The 22,777-nt window shown below is 40.8% G+C and overlaps 1 protein-coding gene across 6 annotated transcripts in view; it reads left to right on the plus strand.

Annotated features, from left to right (window-relative positions):
* The window catches only part of LOC120916590 (transcriptional enhancer factor TEF-1-like), a 122,868-nt gene that overhangs the window by 81,173 nt on the left and 18,918 nt on the right, over positions 1–22,777 (plus strand). For 4 of the 6 annotated variants that reach the window (XM_040327643.1, XM_040327648.1, XM_040327646.1 and 1 more), the window contains exons 3-6: positions 1,179–1,243; positions 3,887–3,949; positions 8,737–8,748; positions 19,660–19,794. In XM_040327643.1, coding sequence (XP_040183577.1) covers positions 1,179–1,243; positions 3,887–3,949; positions 8,737–8,748; positions 19,660–19,794 — 275 coding nt within the window. The remainder of the gene's footprint in view (positions 1–1,178; positions 1,244–3,886; positions 3,950–8,736; positions 8,749–19,659; positions 19,795–22,777) is intronic. The other 2 variants (XM_040327647.1, XM_040327649.1) reach the window with 1 other exon arrangement.

Below are 22,777 nucleotides of genomic sequence, written 5' to 3' on the forward strand. Positions count from 1 at the left end.
GCCCCTCCCACTGTAGCCCTTAGATCGGGGGAGGAGAGTAGCCAGGGGTCACGTGATCGGACAGAAACGAACTGAAAGAAGATATTTAGAAGCATAATTGTATACAAACCTGCACACAGTGTAGTATGGCTTGATAGACCAGAGGGTGCTGGTAGTAATATTTAATTGAGTTTACAACTACTTTAAATATAGCAGTGCACTCCTTGTTGTGTTTAGGGTGCATAAATACTCATGGGCCTACAAACTCATAGTTGTATACTGTACATTCAGAGTGATCTCACATCTAAAAAACTAACAGATTTCACCAACCATGATGCACAGCACCTCCTGCATAAGCCCCGCCAGCTCTAAAAATACCACAGTAGTGCCTCATCTAATTGAATGCAGTCACTGTTCGACCGACAGTTTTACGCCTGACTTCTCTGATTTATCGGTGGAGGAATGTCAGGCGCAAATCAGTCCACAGGCCTAACCACTGAGTGAATTTTGGCTGGTTCATCAGGAACCAATGCGAAATTTAGAGTGCATGGCCAGTTTATCTCAATGCTTGCCAGTTTCACCATATTTGGTCACTTGTGCTGTTCACGGTTCTACTTGCTGGAGGCTTTGACATATGGAAGCAAAACCCTGCTTTTACCAATATGCCGGTTGAGATCTGTCTGCCAGGTTGGATTCACGAACCTTGGGAACTAGCGGTTGTTTGCTATGAGCATAGACCAGTGTTTTTCAACTCCAGTCCTCAAGGCACACCAACAGGTCATGTTTTCAGGCTTTCCATTATTTTGAACAGGTGATTTGATCAGTTTCACTGCCTTAGTAATCACCACAGTCGTTTCATCTAAAGGAAATCCTGAAAACATGACCTGTTGGTGTGCCTTGAGGACTGGAGTTGAAAAACACTGGCATAGACAACTATCGTGTTCCTTTTATGAAAAACATAAAATCTAAATGAAATCATAAAATTTTATTTTATTTTAATCTGCAAATTTTTTGCTCTTTGTGTTCTATTATTCCTTATTGTTTACCACATTTTTATTAATGTGTCTTCTTGTTTATTTTCCTCTTGATTCTGTCTTCATCTCTGTTGTGTTTTTCTGCTATGCATCCTGTGTCTATTCTCTGAAAACTTTCTCACAATCTTTCATCTGTTCCTTCAATCCCCTCTTCCTGTTTCTCAGGCCGGAATGAGTTAATAGCCAGATATATAAAACTACGGACAGGAAAGACGCGCACAAGGAAACAGGTGAGAGAGAAACATAATTGTGTTTTTTAGAAAAACTTTAATTTCCTCCATGCGATTTCTAATTACATGGAGGCATTAATTTGTAGTCCACGGGACCGCTAACCTTTTAAACCTTTTTAGGAGCAAGTCGTGTTTTGTTTATTTTAAAATTAATATTTCATGCAGCAGTTTATTAACTCATAAAGTGAGACTATGGGGTTGATTTACTAAAGACAAATAGTCTGTTCACTTTTCAAGGCAAGATGCACTTAGCAAGGGAATTTTCCCCAGAACTTCCCTAGTGAAAGTGTGAGGCTCTGCTGGCTTCCATCATTGAATCATGTGTAAGCAAAATAGTTTTTTTTAGTTTTTTATCTTTTGCATGTGCTTGGGTATTCTTTGCAAACTGAAATTTCACCACATTCACTAAACTTTGGGGCAAGGTCCTTTGCAAAGTGGACAGCCTTTTTGATTTTTGTAAATCAATCTCTTTATGTTAAGTTTAAAAGAGAAGTAAAGTATTTTTTCCCCCTGAATCCTACTTTGGTGGATCCAGCAACTGAGTGATCGAACACCGCCGATCGCCCGGTTTTCAGGGCTCCATGAGCAGAGAGCTGTAGACTGTCAGTCTTAGCTCTCTGTTCTGCTCCCTCCTCGCTCATTGGAGCGCTGAGCTGTGGAGGGTCCAGGGAGCGGCCTGCTCAGGATTGCTGAGGGCCTGTCAGTCCAGGCACCTGGCAGATCCAGACTTTGTCGCAAACACCCTTGAGAGTTTGGCGAATGGCCGAAAAGGCAAATGTTCGGCCCAAACTCATGCTCGGGCCAAACTGTTCCCCCATCCCTACTAGTCACCAGTGGCCAGTATGTGAAGATTTGACAAGACTTTACGTGGCTTCCTAGTTTCATGAATACTCTAATTACCAGCTATTAAACAGATATTGATGAGGTATACAATAAGGTTTACCTCCCCTCTTCTCTTCATGGTCTGTGTCAGACTGTCCTGCACATCATGTACATTACAGTAGACCAGCCAGCTTCTGGGTCACCTGCAGTAGACTTCTTAGCTGTTTTAGAGCACTTGAGATTGTCTCTTCCAGTAACCCAAGTGACTCCGTTGTAGCCACTTTCTGGCTAAAGTGATGTTGTTATTCTATGCATATTTTCTAAATGTAACATTGTTTTTAAATAATGCATTTAATTTCATCTCATAGCTGTAGAAGGGAACAGCTTGCAAATAGATCAATAGAATGGAAGGACAGGTGAATTACTTTTCCCCTTATGATTAAGTCCAGAGACCCATTACTGTTGTCTTGAGAGTCAAAGCAATCACAGAAACTTTAAACCAAGGTTTGAACTCTTAAGAAAAAAAAAACAAGACAATCTTAAGATCCCAATGATAGTTGTTCTTTTATTGCCCCTTCAGTTTGAACTTAACAAAATCAGTTTAACATCTAACAAATTTTGACATTTGAGTAATGCCCTGTACAAACGATCGGTCAATCCGATGAAAACGGTCTGATGGATTTTTCTATCAGTTATCCGATGAAGCTGACTGATGGTCAGTCATGCCTACACACCATCGGTTAAAAATCCGATCGTGTCAGAACGCGGTGACGTAAAACACGACGTGCTGAAAAAAATGAAGTTCAATGCTTCCAAGCATGCGTCGATTTGATTCTGAGCATGCATGGATTTTTAACTGATGGAGGTGCCTACAGACGATCGGTTTTTATCTATCGGTTAGGTATCCATCAGATAATTTTTTCAAGCAAGAACCATTTTTTTTAACCGATGGATAAATAACCGATGGGGCCCACACACGATCGGTTTGGTCTGATGAAAACGGTCCATCAGACCGTTTTCATCAGACAAACCGATCGTGTGTACGCGGCATTAGATGTACATTTTACCGAATCTGATGCTGTGGTCACTGTTTATCTGTAATTGAAAGTGGAAATAAATACATGAATGTTATAGTCTATGATCTTTGATCTTTTGTAAAACTTTTCTTGTATTGCCACCCTGTGGACAAAAGAGGATTTTACATTTCTAACATTGCCTTTGTTTCAAAGATGACATTGATTTTTTGGAAATAAAGGATTTTTTTTTGCTTTGCTGTTCAGGTTTCGATGCTCAAGCTGGAATCCCTAAATTTTTTTTTTTTTTTGTATAGTTACATTGGTTGTGTTTTTTTTTTTTTTTTTTGTATAGTTACATTGGTCCAAGTATTCATATTCCATACCTGGTTGATCCCTGTAGAGGCAGAGAATCACTGTAGTAACCACAGCTGTTACAGTGATCCTCGCGGTCTTCCCAAGTCCTGTGCCAACCAGTTGTCTTGCTGCATAGCAACTAAGGGGGTTGCCTGTTTGGCACTGGTGCCATTTTTCTCAAAGAATACAAGGCATTCTCTGATTGGACAAGACTGAGATCTCAACATCGCTACCCTACCTCTTTATCATGGCCAATCAGAAAACATCATCTTACATTTACTGAAAAGGTGCAAAGCGTAGTCTGAATGCCAAGTGAGCGATTTAAAGTTGTAATTTTTTTTCTTTATTTTATATGTGGTTTTCAGTTACCTGACACACACACAACACAGTAAAGGAGGTTGGGGTGTGAGTATGTTAAACAGCAATGAAGGCAATTTTTTTGTCTCTTTAGGTGTCTAGTCACATCCAAGTTCTAGCACGGAGGAAGTCTCGAGAGATCCAGTCCAAGCTTAAGGTAAGTAGGAAACTTTCTCCTTATCTGCTGGCTTCAGCCTCTGCTTATGCCTGCATCATGGCCTAGGCTGCATTGTATATGACTCTGCTTCTGTGCCTGCATCCTGACTTGCCTGCATTATGTATGGCTATGCTTCTGCTCCAGACAGGATGAGCGTACATATTAATACCAGCATTATGCAGGAATAGATCAATGTTTGTGAGGCAGAAGCTGACATCCTCTGAATTATCTATATAATGGGCTCATGACATTGTTAACTTATGAAGTATGGGGATCTTCTGGTGGCAGATTTGGATGGGTTCTCAGGATTCGGAATATAGAAAAATTAACCCAGGGCTTGATACAGACCATTTTCTGAATCTATTTTGACATTTAGGCGTTGACATTTTAGCAGCAAGCAGCGTATTTTGCTTGTGTTTAAAAATGTATGGGTGTTTTGTAGTAGCTAGGTGTCTGATGTAGTTTATGTTTTGTTGGATTAATGATGCATATTCATTTTAGATCAGATTCAGTTTTGTGCTAATAATATATATAGAGTATTGAAAATGTAATGGCTTGCTACATATTTGTAGTTTAGCAGTAGTTCTAATAGTCGTGTGAAATGGTGTGTTACATGAGGATGTAAGGCGGTAGTGTAGTTTTTCCTAAAGTATGCCGTATGTACCACTGGGTGTATTTACCATCAGTACAGATGGCTCTCTTGAAAGATTGACGGTTTCCTTGAGAAACTGCTTTATGGTAGAATGTACTTACTGTAGTACCTGTTACCAGTGGCAAATAGAGAGTGTGGTGAGGCTGTATGGGCTTGTAAGTGTTCTAGTAGTCACGTTGGAGAAGACGTCATTCCAATGGTTGCTAGTAGTGTAAGCTGACAAATAACAGTGTGAATCCCAAAGTTACAGTGAAATGTCACTTTGTTGACTTCTATGTTTTTTTGTTATCCTATGTTATTTAGGTTTTGTGTATATACCCTTTTAAGTATTTTGTGTTACATGCTTACCAATAAGTTCAAACCTGTTCATATTTTTATTGGTATCTCATCATCTGACAGGAATTGCCAATTTTCACATTGTATAATGGAAAAAAATATTGACAGATTTTCCATATCAATATCTTTTTAAATGAGAGCTAGTAAAAAATTGGCAAGTATTTACGTCAAACGAGCTTTAGGGCCTAAAATTTAGCATTTTGCCACACCTCTCCGTAGATCAGTCTATAAAGGTTTTTGAAAATGAAAACCGTTATGCATTGAAAAAAGAAATTCAAGTGAACCAAATTTACCTACCCAGTGTAAATTAGGTTCGATCCAGGACGATCCTTGGTTGTTACTGCAGGGATAATATGGCCTTTCCAACTAATACCTAAAAAAGCGAAGGGAGTTTGCCTTTGCGGCAGAATAACATAATCTCAAACAGGTACTGCTGTTACTGCACAATAGTACAATGATGCAGGGAGAGGAAAAAAGTGTAACGTTGGGCCCTCGGCACAGAATCGCGAGTTACTTCAAGCCTGTGCATTCTTAAATAGGTCTGCAACAATCTAATTGCCTATATGAGTATCCAACAGAGCTGTTACACTGTTATCAAGATGTCCTTAGACCCTTTTGGATTGGATTGGATTGGAATAAATACTTATAGAGCGCCGAATGAGAGTTGTAAAACTCGCGTCTAAGCGCTTACCAACAACCTGGGGGCATCCAGTTCCCAAGAGCAAAAAGAAGAAACTAGGACATCTAAGTAAAAGAGGGGAACAGACAAGAAATAAACAGAAATATAAAAAGAAGGGGTGGGGGTGTCAGGGCACACAAAGCCTATCCCTACTCCCTGATCATGGACCGCAGCCTGGGATTAAGGCAGCGTCCTGCTAAGGGCTTGGAAGGCCAAGTCTCTATCTGTAGGCTTGTGAAAAAAGAAGTGTTTTCAAGCCCTTACGGAAGGCCATCAAGGAGGAGGATGCTTTTCACACTGGGGCGTTTTTCGGGCATTTTTCAGGTGCTTTTGCGTTAAAAAAAAGCCTGTAAAGCGCCTGAAAGAAGCCTCATCTGCAATCCCAATGTGAAAGCCCGAGTGCTTTCAGAGCCCTTTCACACTGCCAGTGCCCAAAAAACGCTGGTAAAGCGCTGCTAAGACCCCTTTCACACTAGGGCGTTTTTCAGGCGCTTTGGCGTTAAAAAAAAGTTTCCTCAATGGGAAGGGGCGTTTTAGGAGCGGTGTATTCAACGCTCCTAAAGCACTGCAAAGAAGCTGCTTGCAGGACTTCTTTTGACGCCTTGCCCGTGCAGCGCCTCAGTGTGAAAGCACTCTGGCTTTCACATTGGGATTGCAGTCGCAGCTTCTTTCAGGCGCTTTACAGGCACTTTTTTTTTTATGCTAAGACCTCTTTCACGCTTGGGCGTTTTTCAGGAGCTTTAGTGTGAAAGCACTTGGGGCTTTCACATTGGGATTGCAGATGCAGCTTCTTTCAGGCGCTTTACAGGCGCTTTTTTTAACGCCCCAGTGTGAAAGGGGTCTTAGATGTAGGAACTGTTCTGACCGCCTGCACACAAATCCTCATAAAGCCACATATTTGTTGTCATGCTGGGCTCATAGTAGTTACATGACCTGCTATGTCTACTGTTTAACACTGCTATAGAATAGTAAGGCTCCTCCAATCCCGTCCTCTTGATGGATTTTCATGTTTTGTCCTTTGGTAACAATTTGTTCTAGACTGGTCTGTCCTGCCTCTAGAGCTGTGACCAATTCCTGTTCTGCTTTTGCCTGGCATTTGTTATGAATAAGTCTGAAAGTCCTGCTGCCATGAAAACACTATTTCTGAACAGCAGCACCATCATAGATTAACATCACAGTGTGAATTTTAACATCTCTTGCACTGACATATCCAAACATTTAGCCTCACTTTGTCCTTCTGAGTGACACATTTTCTGTACTTTCCAATTCTTCCTTTTACTGCATCCGTTTCACAGTAACCACATTCTATAACTTCACCGCTCTTCCTTCTGCCCCTAACCACTAGTGTTGAGCAGAATATGCCATATTCGATTTCGCGATATATCTCGAATATATATTCGAATATTCGAGATATATTCGCTAAATTCGAATATTCGTGATATTTTATCGAAAGTAAATGATTGCGATTTTTCGCTATTGCGAATGCGAAAATAATTGCGATTTTTTAATAACTGCGGTAGGAGCACTCTGATTGGCTCAGAATATTCGTGATATTCTATCGAAATATCGCAACATGCGAATGCGATATTTATTGCGCAATTTCGAGAAATGCTGGAGGAGCGCTCTGATTGGCTCAGAATATTCGTGATATTCTATCGAAATATCGCAACATGCGAATGCGATATTTATTGCGCAATTTCGAGAAATGCTGTAGGAGCACTCTGATTGGCTCAGAATATTCGTGATATTTTACAATACAAAATAATTGCGAATATTCGGCAAATGCGGAAGGAGCACTCTGATTGGCTCAGAATATTCTTGATATTTTACAATACAAAATAATTGCGAATATTCGGCAAATGCAGAAGGAGCACTCTGATTGGCTCAGAATATTCTTGATATTTTACAATACAAAATAATTGCGAATATTCGGCAAATGCAGAAGGAGCACTCTGATTGGCTCAGAATATTCTTGATATTTTACAATACAAAATAATTGCGAATATTCGGCAAATGCGGAAGGAGCACTCTGATTGGCTCAGAATATTCTTGATATTTTACAATAGAAAATAAAAAGTGTTTTGCATTGGTGGTGATTCTTTACTCTATCCATCTGTCACAGCCGTTTGTCAATCAAACACCTTAAAGATTGAACACGTTCATGCTGCATGCTTTGGACTTTTTTTCACTTCACATATCAAAGACATTTTTATGAAAGATTATTTTTCTATTATTGGGACTATATTTCTTTATATATTTGTTTCACTGTGTATTTTACAAGTTATTTGCGCTTGCTTATTTTATAATTTGCCCACATGTCTTGTCACTAGACATATTTTTTATTCTTGTAGAGCGACTCCATTTTCTGTCTTGTATTAATTTATGTTGTATAACATTTTTGAGTTGCTGCTGTATTCTCCCCTTTTTTAAGGTATGTGCAATTTTTCCCTTCTTACAAAAAATAATAATATCAAACATACAAATATTCATAACATACACATACACAAAGCCCCCCCCTTTTGCATCAGAGACAATCAGAGTTCTCCTACCACAGTTATCGAAAATTCGCAATCATTTTCGCATTCGCAATAGCGAAAAATCGCAATTTTTTTTTTTTCAATTTGGCAACATAAAAGGATCGCCTCAGCTTAGCTACTCGGCCCAGGGTCTCTAATCATACCAGCAATGCTTTTAGACGTCGATAGGATGTGATCTGTTTTAAAAATCAAATTGAAAAAATGCGAATATTCGGAATTGCGAATATTCACCGCGAAATTCGAAATATAGCGCGATTTCTCGAATATGCTATATTCGAGTCGAATATTCGCAATGCGAATATTCGTGAGCAACACTACTAACCACCCTAAAGCTGCCCACCGTCTCTGTCTTTATTATGATCATGTATTTCTAAGTTGTTTTTCGTCTTGTTGTTGATTGAAACACATGTATTATTGTTTTGATTCACGTTTCCACTCTCTTCCTACTGTTCCTCTGTGTCCCTCCTCTCCCTTTACCCGACCCTTTTCCATTTCATTCTGTCCAACTTCCCTGCCTTCCTCCCTCCATGTGGACTGCAACTTTCCTGTTCTCCGCTCTGGATGACAATCTCTTTGTGTCCAGGCTATGAACATGGTAAGTTGGTGTATCAAAATACCTTAACCTCTTAATATAGCCCTCCACCTTTTTTTATGAATTGGGGTTGTATGGAGATATTACTTTGCATGAAATAGAACAAAATGTAGTCATATGGCTTTGCTGCAGGCTACAGTTAAAATCGGTGAAATGCTAATGATAGTTTGGAAACAATGCCACCTTGTTGTCAAAAGGTCCATGTAACTTCTCTTAATCTGCACTTTTGTTCTCTGGAAATCCTGATTCATATTACTTCTGACTAGATCTGTGGTCTCTTGTCACATGTCTCCAAGCTGTGCAGCCACTTCATGCCTAAGGGGCATATTTATAAAGAGGTGAATGTGACATATTCCCCATATTTTTGCTGCAGATGAATCATTTTAGTGCATGCATGTTAAATTATAGGGGATAACTAACCATCTGTGAATGTGTGGTGAATGGTTCCAGCCACCATTTTATAACTATGCCCCACTAAGTCTTCAAGTTGACCTGCATTGAGATTAGGCTAGGTTCAGATCTTTGCGTGTAAGGCCTCGTACAGACGGACGGACTGTTCGCTGAAAACGGTCCGCCGGACCGTTTTCAGCAGACATGTCCGCCCGGAGATTTCTGTCTGATGGTTGTACACACCATCAGACAGAAATACGCGCGTACACGATACGCGGTGACGAGGCCGCGCCGTCGCCGCAAAGTTCAATGCTTCCACGCATGTGTCAAAGTGATTCGACGCATGCGAGGGATGGCGGCCGATCGGACATGTACGGTGAGTCTGTACAGACGACCGAACATGTCCGATGGACAGGCTTCCAGCGGTCATGTTTCTTAGCATGCTAAGAAACATTTGTCCGATGCAAAACGGTCGGCTGGACAAATGTCCGCTGGAAACCTGTCCGGTCGGCCATACACACGACCGAACATGTCTGCTGAAACTGGTCCGCGGACCAGTTTCAGCAGACATGTTCGGTCGTGTGTACGGGGCCTAAGGAATGAATGCAAAATCGCCTTCTTTCCCTGCGCAGAGAAATGTGCTGCCCTTTTGCAGACACACAGCGGTGCCGTTAATTGGCTTAGAATCTGTATATGGTACCGTATATCATCATGAGGATATCACACAATTGGATGGTAACTTGAAAATCACAAGAAATTTTAACAATTAAATATGAAAATGTGGGGAAGGTTATAACCTCATCAGGTTTTATATTTCCATTTGTATCCTGTTGGGAGATTCTCCTTCACTTCCTGTCCCATAGCCAAAACAGGAAGTGAGAAGATTTATTTTCTATTACAGTTCCTGCGACAACCCAAAGTTTGGGATTTTCTTTCACTTTTGGTAATGATGGTAAACCGGACAAAGAGAGGATCTCTCTAACAGGGGCACAGTAATAAAAGCCTAAAAGCCACTCTATCTTTTTTTTTTTTAATACAGGTTTTCTATAAAGTGATATTAAAGGCAAGTTTTTAATTTTTATTTTTTAAATAATATTTGCCTCATACTTGCCTGCTCTGTGCAATGGTTTTGGTTCAAGGGTCCCCCCGCCAGCGTTCCATGTCACTCCCTCCTGACAAGTGCCCCCACAGCAAACCGTTTGCTCTAGTGGCACCCAAGCAGGCTTGCTCCCGAGCCGCTGTTCTGCATGTCTGTTAATGCACAGAGCCTAGCCCCCCTCTCTCTCCTCATTGGCTCACTGGCCATGACTAATAACTAATGTCCGAAATGCGTAGGCTGTTTTACAGCGCTGTTCATGTATTTATTAAAGGAATTCTATTTTGGATGTCATCCTGAGTGCCGACCATCTCTTTCCTTACACTGGTTGTGATTGAGAAGAAACATGCACTGTGTACCTCAGCTTGCCAGTCCTTAGATGTGGTGGCAGCATTAGTTTTATTTTTTAAGCTAAGGACGTTTTTAATTAGCTAAATAAAACACCCGCTGGTGATGGTAGAAATTCAGTGTCCTTGCCGTCCCCTTTGAGTGACCTGGAAGTGTTATCTTTTGCCACTCAATCTCCCATGTAATAGGAATGAACAAAGAAAAACATGTTTCAAGGCAAGTCTGGGTGGTAACCATGTCTTCATCCATGGATAGGTGAGCAGTGAGTGTAGCCATCCAGGGGCAGGAGGTGTGTTATTCACAGGATTACCAGGTAAAAATAAAGGAAAAAATCTTAAAAAATGCACGGCTCATTTATGGACTAATAAACTGCAATATACAGGAGGAGAGCTAGATACACTTTTAAGCCTTTTTTCTTTTTTGTCCCACTGTTAAGATGACATCGTAGAAGTAGGGGGGGGGGGGACATATAATAGTAATACTTTATGCTTACTTGTCCAGCAGGTAGTGTCCTGAAACATCAGTTCTGGGTGCTGCTACTCTCAGAGGACACAGTCGGAAAGGGTGTGTAGAATAAAGTGTCCCCGGCTGGCTGCTGTGGTTCCTCTCACTAATCCCTATGTTAAAGGACCATCTATGATCTAGTAATATAGCTCCTGAAGAGTCCAACACTGGACAGGTAACTAATAAAGTGGGGTAATGCTGTTGGTAGTGTTTGCACTCCCAGACAGGGTTGATTTAAATTGGAGCATTCCCAAAATAGGGTCATGGATGGAAATGACACCTGACATTAATTTAACTCTGTATACCAACGCCCCCCCCCCCCCCTTCAAATAAAATTGCTGCACTCAAAATGGAACTGTAGTCTCTAAAACATCTTTTATAAAACATTTTTATAAAAAATGTATACCATGCACTGAATGCATGACTGATGGTGTGTGCTGTGAGACACGGTGCCAATGCACCTTTTCACTGAACTTTATTGAAATGTTGTGAGGGAAATTTCTATACACGTTCTATTCAGTTCAGCAGTGTTTTGCGATGATGTGATTTGTGTTGCAACCCACTTCTTTGAAAAAAACACTAGATGCAGCACTTTCCCTTCAGCGCACACCACATTGGGAACAAGGCATTTTGTCTTATCTGTGCATTGGAGCTGCTCTGGAAATAGCGGCCAGCGTAGTCCTAACGCCTCTGGTGTGAACGAGCGCTCTTATTACTAACACTTCAGATGTTTATGTGCTTTAAAATGCAGCACATCCTGTATATTTAATTCTCAGTTACTCACTTACAAATATACTTGCATCAGATTCCTGGCATCTAAGTTATGCAGAGGGAAGGAATTTGCAATGTCAGAGTTATTTAGTAATCCACCTCTGTGTTCTTACAAAAAAAGAGTTCCTGGTATGCAGTGCCCTTGCAGGAAGTACTCCAGGACTTCTAGTCACATGACTATCGAGTCACTCAGAACTGCTCATGGCATCTGAAGCCGTGTGCATGACTGGGATTTTTATAGGAAAGCCTTTATTCCCAAGAGAGGTTAACTGACAGCATCAAATCTGCTTCTGGCTACCAGAGACAAGGCCAGAGTGAAATCGGCATAGGATTGCAAGGAAAACTAGGCTTGTAGACTAGCACTTTGGGGTTTAGAACTTTGTGAGAACTTCAGTTATTTGGAAGAGCTTATTGAACTTGGAAATAATGGTTACAGTTACGCTTTAAGTTTAGGAAGATCACGAAATCTTGCATAAAAGAGTCAGCTGTGCCTGTAGGCATAATGCAGGCTCGCCCACCTTTTGGGCGTCACTACAAAGATGTAAAAACTCCTTTCCTTCAGCAGTTAATGCTGGAGGCTCAGAGATAAGGAAGTCATTGTGTTATGCCATAACGCCTTTAGCTTAACTTTCAGCCTTGGGTGAAATTATCCTTTAAGCATTATTGTGCATTAAAAGCTAATAATAGAACACAATCTTTCCCACATAACTGAAATGTACTCGAACAGCAGTGCACCTCAAAGGAAAATAGCTGTGTATTCAGTGAGCTTGAGGTGATGGACGTCATTTTTTTTTACATTTCTTGTTTCTTTCTAAAAAGTGTCAGTTTGAGAAATGTGTCCTGTTACTGCCAGAAGCATTCTGACTTGGCTAATGCAGACTGAATGACGTTAAAGTAATTTAGTAGAAAGAGAGAAAAGTAGCAACAAAGTTGTAAAATACTAAAGAGACATATTTCAATCAAGCTAAAATTCTTTCTTTCAGTTCTTTTAGTGCATGTCACAAATCTTAATCTGCCCTGGGCGGTGGACATGTAAGATGTTTTTTAGTTCTCTTTTACTTATTTCGTAAGTCCAAGCTGTCAGTTTATTTTTCCATTTCAGCCAGAACATTTCAGACCCCAAGTTTCTCCAGGAATAAGGGTAAGGAGTGAGTAGAACATGATGCTCTTTTCTTCAAACCTTCTTGACTAATCTGATCTGGCACCTCTTATAGAACTCAGAGGCCTGTAAACCATTTGTCTGTGCATGGATGAGCATTGGGTTGCACATTTTTAGCTAAAAACTTTCAGACCCCAACATACTCCAGATGGAGTTTCTCTTGGCATTTTGGCAACAAGTGAGTAAAACATGATGCCCTTTTCTTCAAACCTCCTCATCGAATCTAATCTGGCATTTCCTATGAAAAACTCAGAATCCTGTAGACCAGCGGTTCTCAACCTATCTAGTGCCGTGACCCCTTGTTAAAAAATGTCCATGTTGTGGGGACCCCAGCAGTAAAATTATTTTTGTAGCGTGGGTTGTCATCACTCAAGGCAAGACAAGTAACTTGTCTTGTAACCCCTAACCCACGGACATTTAGTGCTCCCTGAGTCTCTTCCACTCGTACAGTATTAAAACCCCTTATGGTACATTTTACGATGTACCACTCTTTCTCTTTGTTCTTGATTCTTTCCCTTTTATCTCTCTCTATCCTAATTTATTTTTTGTTTTTCCCCATCCCTTTCTCTAGCCATCTTTTTTGTTCTTTCTCTTATTCTTTCTCTTCCTTTTTCTTTGTTCCTCCCCCAATTTTCCACTCCATTCCATGTATTCTCTATTTTCATTCCTTCTCTTACTCCTTGGTGGGGGGAATGGGATTAGCGGCAATGCTGGGAGGAGTTCTGATCAGCCAACTTAGGTGCTCTTGATCAAGGTCATCTACTGATCTGAGAACTGTAGTGGGGACTTTTAATGGCAACTATAATCACAGGTAGTGTTACTCACTGTGTCTCCGACTTTGTGGTGTCTCAAGCAGTGACAACTATGCTGAAATCAGGAGATAGGGTCTTCTCCAGCCCCTCCCACTTCACATTCCGCACCAGTCAGCTGACCTCTAGTCTCTGCCCCTCAGCCATGCCGTGAACTGAATGGGTGACTGTGAAGAGGCTGAGTGGGCGGCTGCGGGCTCCAGAAACAGCCCAGCTTGGCGGCCGCAGAAAGGCTGGGAGAGCAGTGCAGGCTTCAGGAACAGTCCAGCATTCAGTGACCCCCGAGGGGGTACCGACCCCCAGGTTGAGAACCACTGCTGTAAACCATTTGTGCATGGATGAGCATTGGGCAGCACATTCTCGGGTTCTTCCACACTAGACAATTTGTAGGAGCCTGAGCAGTAGCATATCCTGAAGTTTGGAGTTTAAGTTTTGCTTGTTTATATGATGCCCAAGCATTGTGTTGGTTTTGTATTGGAAGCCAGTGCAAGACTTGGGTGTGTGGCTTTTAGTGCCATAAACAACCTTTTCCAGAGTGTGGCCAAATGCTAAGATACCTGTTTATAAGGTATTGCGGATCTCATTATCTGCCCTTTGACTGCATTTTATGCCTTATTTTTAAAATGCAGGCCAGCAGTTGGTAGAATCTGCAGTGTCATATATGATTAAAGAAGGGGCTGGTGACATAGCAGCCCTAAAGTCATACTACTTAAATATGCTGGCTTCTAAGCAAACTGCCCCTGGAGTGTATTCGTGTGTGTGTATATAAATGTGTTAAGACTTCAGCATGTGAGCTCCTTTGTGAGATCAGTAAAATATGTAATTGGGTTGCTATGGGTAACTGTACTTGGCCAGTGCATTTAAAACTGCCTTCTAAAATAAGCTGACATATATGTGTTAAAGCGGTTGTATACCCTGCTTTCATATTTTTACCTACAGGTAAGCCTATAATAAGGCTTACCTGTAGGTAAAATAAATATCTCCTAAACCTGTACTGTTTAGGAGATATTCACCTTGCATGCAGCTGCTGATGTCAGCGGCGCATGCGCTCTGAAGGTCCGATGGGTGCTTATGGAAAATCAGAGCTCCTTGCCAGAAAAAGGACTCCCACGTGCATGCGCGGGAGTGAGGTCGTCATGGCTCCGGCCACTTACAGCGCTGATGCCGTAAACCCAGTAGAAACGCAGAGGGATGATATTGGCTCCCTCAGCAGTAACTGGGAGGCAATGTCAGCGCTTCGTTCTAAGGTAAGTATTTCATAATGAGCTAGTATGCGGTGCATACAACCGCTTAAATGGGAAGAAATTACAATAATGTTATTGGTTTCTTGTCTGTTGGCTAATTTAAAAAGAACTCCTGCTGGTTTACAAATTATTTATTATCAGGAGATGTACACTTACTCCTAGGTTGCTGCCTGCTTTTTACAATTTACACTTTTATTGAGCACCAATAGTGTAGCTTTTGCATCTGGTTCTCCAACAGCAGACTTGTGGCTCTCCTACTCTGCAGCCATCCTGTCCATCCCCCTCTACAATGTCCATTTACTGATCACATTGTATTTTGCCAAGCATTCTGTGAATAGACCAGGGGAGATGAGCGGCAGGCAAATAACAGGACAGCTGCTATGTAAGAACGCCCGAAGTATAACAAAAGCTATACTGCTTAAAGTGATTGTAAACAATCACCTTGTAAAACAACCCATTTCATTTAAAATTGAAATGAAAGGCAAAACATTTATGTACACATATAAACAAACATAATGAATACCTTTTTCCCCTTTTTTTATAAGTGATCACATTCCCTCTGTTCTCAGCTGCATAATGGCTGGGAGAGGAGAAGCAGCAGTACACTGAGCTTCCCTGTGAATGTCTGTGCATCAGGGGCATGTCAGGACATGTGATGATTGGAGGAGAGTATACAGATTTCCCAGCATAGCTAGAGTGGCCACAGTGTACTTTCCTGCTTAGTATGGTCAGTTTTTAATAGGAAAGCAAGCGGGCTAACAGGATCACCAGGGATTTTCCATAAAGGAAGCAATTCAAAGAGAACCGGATTCTTTATTATACTAGTACATGGTACATCAGGAATATGAAGTGTTGGGGTAATAAACGCTTTAAATAAAGCATAAATAACAGGCAAATATCCAGGAGGGGAAATACACCTCTTGAGATTTAATTACTGTAACCCAATTTTCTTTACAAAAATCTGACCACCAACAAAGGGTCTGCCCTAATGGTCAGAGTTTTAAATATTTAAGGATAAAGGGTTGCCTGCAGCAACCAGACAGATTTCCATTGTCATTTAATTGCGCTGGTTAGACAGAAGACAGCATGTGTTTTGGCCTTTTCCTTTCCTTCAACCCATTTTTTCTGTAGCAAAGTAGTTCTAATAGTACTCAAAATCAAAGTGACATTCTTGTGGTTGGATAAACATTCTCATATGGGAAGTGGGATACTTGAATTGCATTTTGATCAATTCTGTTGGTTGCCTAAACAAACCACTTCCTCAAAAAAAAAAAAAAAAAACGCATTTAATACATGTAGTATTATTATTATTATTATTATGCAGTTCTTCTTTTTTTTTTTTTTTTTTTGCTGAATTCTTAAAAAAAATAGCATTCTGGAAATTTGGTAGCTTTGTTTTTTTTTTTTTAATATGGTGTTCATGTGTAATGTCCTTTTAAAGTGTCAAGTTTACTTAACTGCTGCCCACTCCTTCCCCTTGGAGCTTGGCCTGCTGTTCAGCTATCAGGTGCAAATGCCCCTTTTTTGAGTATTGGGGGGTTGGTATTTTGGGTGCATTTAACTCACTCCATCTTCTCTCATGTGACAGCACTGTTTTTTGGTGATTGGCTGCTCAAGCAACCAGTGCTGTCACACAGAGGTGAGGAGAGGGTTTTCAGCTTTGTTGACAGGGTTTCCTTTCTTCATTTCCATTGGCTGAGAAGAGCTATGGGATAGTGAAAGGATTGCAAATGTGTGCACCTGCAGAGAAAGTTAGGTGAGCCTGGTGCTTTGCATGGGCAAAGCACAAATTAATTTTGAGGATACTGCACACTGGTCAACACTTTGATATGTAAAGAAGCCATAGGTTTAAAGACATACCAGTATGTCCTGGTTCTGTATGTGGCTCCCTTATGTAAACACCCCAGGATAAGCTACAAAAATTAGTTTAGGCGGAGATGCACAAAATCTTATGCCTCGTACACATGACCGGTTTTCCTGCCAGGAAAACTGCCAAGAGAGCTTTTGGCCAGAAAAACCGGCCGTGTGTATGCTTCCTCGCAGGTTTCCCGACAGGAAAACTGCCGGGAATCTCTCTATTTTCCCACCGGGATTCCCAGCAGTTTAAAAACTGGCAGTTTTCCTATGGGGAAACACTGTGAGGGAGCATACACACGGTCGGGATTCCCAGCAAAGTCCTCCCCGCAGTTTTCCCGACTGGAAAACCTCTCGTGTGTACACGGGGAAAGTTAACAAGCAGGTTCTCGGTTTTCCCGTCGGGATTCCCGGCGGACTTTATACCGCCGAGAATCACGGTCGTGTGTACAGGGCTTTAGTCATGGCTGACTGCTAAAACATAGATGGCTACCCTTAAGAGAGCTCCACATAGTGTTTTAGATATTTGATTTAACAAATCATAAGCCCTTAAAATTCAACTTGTCCAAAACTGCTATCCCCATTTTTTGCACTGTTTTGATTAATCTCACTGGTGGCTTCTTATTTTTCCTGGAGATTCATTATTATTGCCAAAAATGTTACCTACAATGAAATAAGGAAGAAGGTGAACTAAAAATTTAATAATTGTATTTAAATTTGTGTTTGCTAAAAATGTTAAATGTGTTAACATTAACATTGTATTAATGTTAAAGTGTAAATAAGCACAATTTTGTTACAGTATGTTAGCATGGTTTTTTTTTATTCTGTTTTATATAATACATACACATTTGTTTTAACTATACCATTAAGGCCTCATGCACACTGGATGTTTAAATAACGTTAAAAAAACGGCAGTAGCTTTGCAGTGAGTTTTTTCCCAACTTTTTTGCAATATCGTTTTTTCCACGTTAGGTTTTCTTTTTTTTTTTTTTTTTAACTGCTCAAAAACGCCACTGCCCAAAACTGCTGGTAACAGCCTATGTGTGCATGGACACATAGGATAACATGATGACTATATTATATTATTATTATTATTATTATTATTATATAGGATTTATATAGCGCCAACAGTTTACACAGCACTTTACAATATTAAAGGGAGACAATACAGTTACAATACAATAAAATACAAGAGGATTAAGAGGGCCCTGCTCAGAAGAGCTTACAACCTAAAAGGGTGGGGCAGGTGGTACAAAAAGTTGTAACTGTGGGGAATGAGCTGATGGAAGTGGTAAAAGATTAGTTGGAGACGTGTTAGGCTTCCCTGAAGAGGTGAGTTTTCAGGGATCGCCTGAAGGTAGCAAGAGTAGGGGATAGCCGGACAGGTTGAGGTATTCAGTATCAGAGGATGGGAGAGGCTCTGGAGAAATCCTGGAGACGTACATGGGAGGAGGAGGAGGAGACGAGAGAGCTTGACAGTAGGAGGTCTTGAGAAGAGCAGAGAGGATGGTTTGGGATGTTTGGAGACAAGATTGGTGATGTAGCTCGGGGCAGATTTGTGGATGGCTTTGTAGGTTGTGGTTAGTATTTTGAATTTAATTTGCTGGGTGATAGGGAGCCAGTGTAGGGATTGGAGGAGAGCTTGGGCAGACACTGAGCTGTTGGTAAGGTGGATAAGTCTGGCGGCAGCATGTTAGACTGAAGAGGGGATAGCCTATAGAGAGGCAGGCCAATAAGAAGGGCGTTGCAATAGTCAAGGCGAGAGATAACAAGGGAGTGAATAAAGAGTTTGGTGGTTTCATTTGTTAAAAAGAGGCAAATTTTAGAGATGTTACGGAGGTGAATTCTACATGATGGAGATGACTGTAGAAAAAACGTCTACAGCCAAAAACGGCTAATGTCAAAAAACTTCCAGTGTGGATGAGGCCTAATAAGTTTGACCACCAATGGACTTTTGTTCATGTTAATAAAATGAAGACAACATTTTTTTAAATGGGTAAGATACGTAAATTTTTCCACAAAATCTTATCAAAATCTGTTGTGTACAGTTTAAATACAGTATATTAGACATGTGCATGACGAAAAGATTTGTTTAGTTTAGATTCGTTAATCTACTTGTTTTGTTAACTTTGGTTGATTCGTTCAATTCCTATTCGGGATCAGTTTCGTCTTTTTTCTGATTTTCTTTCTTTTTTTTTTTAGATTTGAAACGTTTAAATCGATACATTTTAATTCGGTCGAAACAAAAAAAAAAAATTTCGATTTTGAATGAGACAAAGTGAACAAAGAAAATAAAAATTTTCATGAAATGATTTACAATAACTCTGTAAATCCCCTTTGGCTTAACAAAAACAAAATTATTTTGAGATGGTACTCTAATAACACACACCGTCTTTGATTTCAAAAATCTGTTTACTGTTCAAATTTGAATGGAATTCGATGTAACATTTGATTTGAATTTCAATTAGAATTTGTGAATTTTTGACTAATTTCGTTTCATTATTTGGAGCATTCTGTAAACTTTTGTTTTATACTGTAATTCGTGTATTTGGATATATCTGAGTCTCCAAATAACCAAAAATGTGTCCGAATATTAATTCGGAACTAAATGACCCGCACATGTCTACAGTATTGGTATTATAATGGCTTTAGTTTGCAGTCGTAGCAAAGTTGTAATACTGTTTTATTCCTTGGTAGGGTGATTTGTTCATACTTAATGTTTTTGTGCTCATGTTTCAGGATCAGGTAGCAAAAGATAAAGCCCTACAGAGTATGGCAGCCATGTCTTCAGCACAACTAATTTCTGCAACATCCATTCAGAATAAGCTAGGAGTACCCAACATATCACAGTCCCCATTCCCTCCCAATGCAGGGGTAAGTGATCACCATATTTTATTATTATTTTTTTTCCTCCTGTTGTTCTTTTGAAGCACAGCTCTAGACAAGACAAGTCCCTGAATGAAATATTTCCTCTAACTTATGACTATTACCTTTTTGTTATCACAGATAAAAAAGGGAATCGCATAAAAACCTGACAAATTTTTCTTCATTATACTATAAAAGTTCTTGTGTAGTGCTTTAAATCACTTTTGGGGAGATTTTACTTGCTTCTTTCTTAGAGATGGCAAAAGAAACAGTGGAGACAAAGACTGCAAAAAATAAATAAAAAAAAAACTGATAGCGATTCCAAACGCATTGAAATCCGCGCCGAAATCCTCTGGCGATGACGTGTCGCGCCGTCGCCGCGATTATGACGCGGCGACGTGCGCGACGCTGTCATATAAGGAATCCCACGCATGCGTTGAATCATTACGACGCATGCGGGGGATCCCTTCGGACGTATGGATTCGGTGAGTCTGTACAGACCAGCGGATCCATCCATTGGGATGGACTCCAGCAGATGGATATGTTGTGCATGTCAGCAAATATTCGATCTGCTGGAATCCATCCCAGGGGAGATATATCCGCGGAAAAAGATCCGCTGGCGTGTACACACCATAGGATCTATCCGCTGAAACCCATTTGCTGGGATTTATCTGCGGATGGATTCTATGGTGTGTACGGGGCCTGACACTGTCGGATCTTAGGATGCAGTACCGCATCCGCCGCTGGGGGCATTTCGAGTCGAAATGCCGCTTCGCGTATGCAAATGAGGACTTACGGAGATCCACAAAGCTTTTCAGCTTTGTGTTTTCTGTGTAAGTTTACGTTTGCATACGTAAAATTAGTTCTGCTTTTACAAAGTGAAAACTAGTTACACCTTGTAAAAACAGACCTTTTTTTCGATCGCCGCGATTTTTTTTAAATTTAGAAAAAAAAATTTCGTCGCGTAACTTTTTTTTTACCCGACGCAACTTTATTGTCCCGTCGCAATCCACAAAGCCCGGCGTAACGTAATTTTGCGCGCTGCCCGTCGGGAAAATGACGTCACGAGCATGCGCAGTACGGCCGGCGCGGGAGCGCGCCTCATTTAAATTGTCCTGCAGAAGAGGACCGCCTTGCGCCGGAGACATTTAAGTTACACGGCCTGAAATTTCTAGGTAAGTGCTTTGTGGATCGGGCACTTAGGTAGAAATTTTAAGGCAGTGTAACTTAAATGGGAAAAGATAAGTTAGGCAGGATCTTTGAGGATTTGGCCCTTTGTCACTATATCCAAAGCTTAAAGCGGTTGTAAACCGCATAAACTTTTTTTTTTTTTTAAAACCTGCAAGGCAAAAGGCATAATCGGCTAGTATGCACCGCATACTAGCCGATTATGAAATACTTACCTCGGAATGAGGTGAACACCACTTACCTGGTCCACGCCGAGCAGGATGTCATCTTGCTCCGGCGTGTCTTCTGGGTATCGCCGCTCCAGCGCTGTGATTGGCTGGAGCGGCGATGACGTCACTCCCGCGCGGGAGATTTAAAATCGGCAGGGTCCGGCGGATGCCAGTCCTTTCGCCGTGGATTCCCCCCTGCGCATGCGCCGCCCGCATTGCGAGGGGAATATCTCCTAAACTGTACAGGTTTAGGAGATATTCTTTATACCTACAGGTAAGCCTTATTATAGGCTTACCTGTAGGTAAAAGTGAAAAAGTGGGTTTACAACCACTTTAACAAAATAAAGTTTTTCTACTTCTACTTACAGTATTTAATGATCAAAGCACATGAATATCCACATATTTCCTAGCAGTATTCCCTTATTAAATACTATAGCACAGTTAGTTTGAGGGCTTCACTGTTCCTTCAAGTGAGCCCTACCAGTTGGGAGAGCCATTAAAGTAGAAATATAAGTACAATTGTTTTCATATTGGATAGATTAAGAGAAGGTTATAACTCCTGCCAGTTTTTTTTTCTTTTGCCATCTGTGTCCCATTGGGAAGGTTTCTTTTCACTTCCCACCCCATAACCAAAGCAGGAAGTGAGCAAAAATCCCTCCAAATTGAGATCATCCTTTTGTCACCAGGGTCTCCAGAACTAGTGTTCCTATTGGAGGATACCCTCTCTATTACATTTCTGGAAACAAACCCAAAATTAGGGATTTGCTTTTACTTTCAGTGATTACAGTAAACAAGACAAATCGAGATGGTTAATCTCCCCAGTGTAGCAAGAGACAGCAGTAAAAACATGACAGGTGTTTTAATACCTTGCCACTCTTTTCAAAATGGGGGGGGGGTTTCCTTTAGTTATACTTTAAAGAGAACAAGGGCTGCTACATAGTCCTAGCAAACTTTGCAGCGTGTGTTCATTTTAGCACAAAGCAGACACTTGGCTGGATGGTCACATCATTTAAGTCATCTGACCTGCTGTTTTTGTCCCCCTGGTGCAAGAGACAGTCTGATGAGCATTCAAATGTTCATATCACCATTTTAACCCCTATGTGTACAGTGGCCTTAAAGTTTGCAGTGCACACAATGCTACAGCAGAGTAGAATTCAGAAAAAAAATATTTTAGTGCAGGCAAAGCTGGCCATAAATGGATTGATATTTGCTGGTTGGGGACTGTTGGTATATTTTCATTCGATGAGCGCAGACAGCCTATCGACTGCAGCACTAGGTGTATCAGTGTATATATTTTTTTTCCATCAGTCAGCTGGATGATTAAAAAAAAAATTAAAAAATCAATTTATTACCAACTTTAGAAGCTGGTTTCCTTATATGGATGTGCATGTGGTTTGTATTCTGTTCCCCTTTGAAGCTGCAGGGACACTGCTAAAGGCGAATAGGCTGTTCACTTTGCATGGGAATTTTCTCCCTAGCTTTGCTATCCTCCCACCATTCAATCACGTGCAAGCAAAAAATCTGCTTTTTTTTTTCTGTGCATGTGATTTAAAGCGGGGGTTCACCCTATAAAACATGTCTAACACTACATCCAG

This window comes from Rana temporaria, chromosome 10 (assembly GCF_905171775.1).
Source record: "Rana temporaria chromosome 10, aRanTem1.1, whole genome shotgun sequence".
NCBI lineage: Eukaryota > Metazoa > Chordata > Amphibia > Anura > Ranidae > Rana > Rana temporaria.